At 38.4% G+C, this 4,929-nt stretch overlaps 1 protein-coding gene across 1 annotated transcript; it reads right to left on the bottom strand.

The window, feature by feature from the left end:
* Positions 1-701: 701 nt before the first annotated feature.
* Positions 702-4,708, bottom strand: LOC143374330 (glutathione S-transferase 1-1-like). The gene is made up of 6 exons (XM_076822385.1): positions 4,566-4,708; positions 2,740-2,888; positions 2,501-2,559; positions 1,876-2,017; positions 1,519-1,683; positions 702-977 (listed from the first exon to the last, which is right to left on the bottom strand). The coding sequence occupies exons 2-6, from the start codon at positions 2,878-2,880 to the stop codon at positions 837-839; spliced, it is 648 nt and encodes a 215-aa protein (XP_076678500.1). The 5' UTR covers positions 2,881-2,888; positions 4,566-4,708; the 3' UTR covers positions 702-836.
* Between the last annotated feature and the right edge of the window lie 221 nt (positions 4,709-4,929).

The following is a 4,929-nucleotide window of genomic DNA, read 5'->3' as shown; positions in this document are numbered from 1 at the left end:
CTAAGGTACTCTTAAATTCTTCATTTAAATGTTCGTCCTAAAAGTGAAGCGTTCGTGAGGATTTGTTTAACAGATATGGGTAATATATTTTAATAGAAGGTGTAATTGTAATCGTGTAGCAAAAATGATAGAAGAGAAGAAAATAGAAAGTAGATCGATAAGGCTTGTGGAATAGTTAACAGAGTATTATTCTTGTTATTTAAGAAGACTATGGGCGGTATTCTCAGTCGCTACTTATTCTTAAGCAAATGCCTTAGCAAATTCTTAAGCATTTGCTTAAGAATAAGTAGCCACTGAGAATACCGCCCTATGACGTTATTAAGCTACCTGCAAAGTATATTATAGAATCTTTTTTTTAAAGATCGAGGACCCTTTTGAGATAATTAAGGCACTTCTGTTTAGAAACAAATTACACCCATCCATTATGCAATTCCTGTGAAAGCCACATATAGGTACCTTTACGAAAGATAAATTTTTATAACGTAAATTTTTAAATATATTTATATTAATTATAATTTGAAAATTCATGCTTCTCGTTTTCTACGTCTTCTTCGTCCTTGACAGATTCCATGGTGTTTCGTTAATCACAAACACCCTTCGTAAAAATTCGCAAGCTCGCATCAACGAATAACAATGGGCATTTGCAATCAACGTTAACAAGTAATTGAACTGGAATCGATGGAAGTAGAAATTTTCTCGAATGAGTGATCAGAACTGGCATTTTATTCGTAAGAAATTATTTGATACACAAAACTGTATTAAAATTATGTTAAATTAGCGACGCGGTATTGATCGAGTCTTCGCGTACGGATAAGGGTGTTATCTTATCGAGTCGTTTACTTCGAAAGTTGGTCGACGAAGCCTTTGAACACCTTTATACCGTTCTCAGTGATTTCTTGGTATTTTGGAATTGTCGACTTCACCTTCGCGTACCACCTGGTGACGTTCTTAAACTTGCTGCTGTCGTAGTTCACTATCTGTTGTGAAAATCACACGTTGCATTAATGCATAAATTCTGTATTATCACTGTGCAAATTTGCCTATTCTTACGCGAAGATTTGTATACTACAATTGCATAGCTCGAGGTGAACATATGTACACACATATATACTGTTAACATTTGTCCCAATGCCATTAGTTTCTAAAGGACACTCTAATACACTTTGTGTGAAGATAAGCAAAGTTCTTATAAATTCTTCGTGTATGCTAGTGTTCCTTCTCGAGAATACTTGCTCGAGAATTTCTCGAGAAATTGTATAATTGCTTATTTCTTATATCTAGCAAAAATATTATAAATATCATTTATTTTCGTAAATGAATGTGTTACTTGTTAATCGCGAACGTATGAACACATCTACAATTTATAATACATCTTATTAATAACATTAGAACCTATATGAATTCCAATAGAAAATCACAGTAGAGAAGATTCGATATTATTAACTGCTGAAGGTGCTCTTAAATTCTTATTTAAAAATTTAGAAAAATTGGCGGAATTGGTATTTTCAAGAACATTACCTCGTAGGTGGCAACGGTGACAACGATGGACAAATCGGCAAGCGTTAGAGCCTTTCCAGCAACGAAATCCTGTCCCTCGAGGAATTTATCGAGTAAAGAGAAGGCCGTGTCTATGCTCTCCATTTTTTTCGGATCTTTGGGCGCTTTTTGGAAAAGCACGGGGTACTGAAAAGGAAACGTTATTATTAAGAATGAACATCACAAGTTTCTGCCATTCAAAAATTTTCAGAGATACATAAATTAAATAAATTTCACTCGTACTTGTCGAATAAAACAATTAAAGTAATGTAAATTCTGGACTCACTGTTTATATTACGCACTAAAAAATTTCTATAGACAAATCGTTTGGGGACTTACGTAGTAGTCAGCGAAAGCCTTGTACAACGTGCAGGCGTCGAAGTACAATCTTTGGTTAATAACTGCACGTGCCTTCGGATCTTTTGGGTACAAGGAGTCGTTCTTTCCGTATTGTTCTGCCAGGTACGTCATAATGGCGCGACTATGAGGGAAGTAAGGAAATATTCATTATTCTAGTGATCATTGGCACGATATTTAAAAATAGTGACTGCTCTGTAATACTCTTATACTCCCGATTAGCAACAGTACTACCTTCGAGTGAAAGAAATTGTTTAGAGAAAATTAATACATAACAGACGATTGTGCAACAAAAGGAAGTTTCTTGAATGGTTTACTTGATCTTACTTTAAAATTAAATAGTAGATCTCGTTGAATTTTACACAACATTTGAATTCTGAATTTTATCCTGCAAAATCCCCAGAAAATCGGAAAATCAATGAAGTTTAATGAGAAAGTCAAATATGAATTATCATAGAAGTTAATTTTATACAATCTCTTTCCTTCAGCGAAGAAGATTCTCTATGTAGCACGACGTTTATACAGTATTATCTGAATTAATTGCTTATTCGAGGGACTCAAGGATTTTACAGTAAAAAAAGGAACATTTAATTTAAACAATTCTCACCTTTCCCACAGATGGAAGCCATTGTCGTCAATCGTGGGAATCGTGTGTTGTGGATTTATCTGCACAGAGAATAATGTAAATTGTACATGTATATTGAACGCGGAACATTAACGAAATTACTCAGATTTTACTTCTACGTTTATACCAAAATAGTTTTGTTTTTAAATCGGTCAGATCAATATGACACATATATCTTAATTACGCAGCCTACAATGAAAATGTCACTTTGCCCGGCGCACCTTCAAAAACTCTGGCTTCAAGTGTTCCCCATTCTGCAGGTCGAGCTCCTTCGCGTTCAATTCAACTCCAAGCACGGCGGCTGTCAAAGCAACAGCGCGGCACGGAGCACTTCCGGGAAGCTGATAGAAATCGATCGGCATCTTAATTTCTGTGGTAACATGCCAATTATTTAGACACATCCAGCCATGAAACAACGAATTAAATTAACAGTATGTAGGTCAGTAAAAAAAAATTCTCCGCGAGAGTCGATTGAGCCTTCAGTATCGTTTTCCTCCCTCAACTACACTCTACTTCGATATTAGCCAGTTATCGGGAAGACGGATTGAGCCTTCAGTGTCGTTTCCCCCTTTTCGACTGATATTTGCTTCAACGTTAGTCTATATTCACAGAAGTATAAGATAACGAGATAGGATATACCGATGACTTAACGTCCCCACATCCATCCGTTTACATAGCGTGGCCTTGCAACGAGCTAACAAAAAATTGCAAAACCTGAGTGTTCACTGGTACGCACAATCCCGAAAATAACCTCGTGTTTGCACACTAACGTGGCTCTTATTTTCAACCTGCGTTTTTTTTGGCTCTCACCCCCTAATACAGTTCCATTTCATAAAGAAATAGTCCCTGAAAAAAGATTATTGCAATAGGACAATAGGAAAGGGTGCCAAACAGGTCTTAAAGTTTAGAATTCATCAATTTCTAGAATTTCACAAAAATGGTAAGTCCTATCGAAATTTTGTTCAAATAATATTGCAAGAGCATTCAATTTCCTACAATTACTGTATCTACAATTTTTTCGTGCTGCCTACCGTTTTTTAGATAATAGCGTTTGAATATAGAGAAATCCGCACCTCGCGCGTCCCACCTGTACGACGTGACGTATTGCCCATACGTGCGCAGTGCTGATTTCTCTACATTCAAACGCTATTATCTAAGAAACGGTAAGAAGCACGGAAAAAATGATATATACACTAATTGTAGAAAATTGAATGCTCTTTCAATATTATTGGAACAAAATTTTGATAGGGCTTACCATTTTTGAGAAATTCTTTAAATCCAAACTATTGATGAATTCTAAACTTTGAGGCCTGGTCGGCACCGTTTCCTGTTGTCCGATTGCAATAAACTGTTCCACGAACTATTTTTTTATCAAACGACACCGTCCTAGGGGGTGAGAGCAAAGGAATACAAAAAAAAAAACTTCGACGCGTATAAATAAGGGCCATCGTATTGCACGCTTATACGAAGCGGGACTAATTGCACGTATCTGTACCGCGACTATTAACTGCAAAGCAGATAACAGTTTTATAGGTCGTATGTACTGGTCGTTGGCTTTCACTACAACCGCGTGTCATTCTCAGCAATAAGCGCGTGGAAAATTTCGTGCCGGCACTGCGGCTTGGTAATGTAACAACTCAATCATTCCATTAGGGGCAGCTCGATTAGTTCATAGAAGAATCCAAGCGTTACCAAGGCCGCTGTGCAGCAAGTCGATAACCGTGTTGCCGAATAACATCTCTGTCTTTCAAGTAACGAACATGTACCACCGAAAGCTACGTATCGCAATAGGCTTTGCGACTGTTTCTCGCAATTCTTCCGACGCGATACGCTGAGTTCTACCAACAAGTTTGCCTAAAGTTTCCGTCCCGATGCTTATCTAATGGAGCCGGGCGCGCTCGGTCGAAGGTAAACGTTTGTTCGTCGATCGATCGATTCCGTTACGAACTGAAAGCACAACCGACTGTTAGCCGAAATCCACCGCAACGGCCGCGGCGGCACACTCGAAACTTGCGGGCGGGAACGCGAAGAAAATCAGACTACGTACTTATCTGAGAACGCAGCACAAGATAATGGAAAACTGTCTAGCCAAGTTTGTTCCCCAGGCTCTTTATAAATGCCACGCCGGCTGCTATGCCGCCTCCTTTTCAAGCAGAGGACGGGACGTTATCGCGCAGGCCCCAACCGACTTCAACCTGTTACGTTGCGGCCGCGAAGGCGTCGCCCCCTCGATTCGATTCCTCTGCGATGATAGATCTGCGATAATGCTGAATCACTACCCACGGACGGACACGATTCATGGAAGAGATGTATGAAAGAAACATTTTAAGCGAAACGATTTTATTTAACTTGGCCAATAGTGCACTAGAAAGTGAAAGATAATTGTTTTCTTGTGATACAGTTTTCAGGGT

Source organism: Andrena cerasifolii, chromosome 10 (assembly GCF_050908995.1).
Source record: "Andrena cerasifolii isolate SP2316 chromosome 10, iyAndCera1_principal, whole genome shotgun sequence".
Taxonomy (NCBI): Eukaryota; Metazoa; Arthropoda; class Insecta; order Hymenoptera; family Andrenidae; genus Andrena; species Andrena cerasifolii.
The sequence above is the reverse complement of the archived record's forward strand: the minus strand, read 5'-3'. Positions and strand labels throughout refer to the sequence as shown.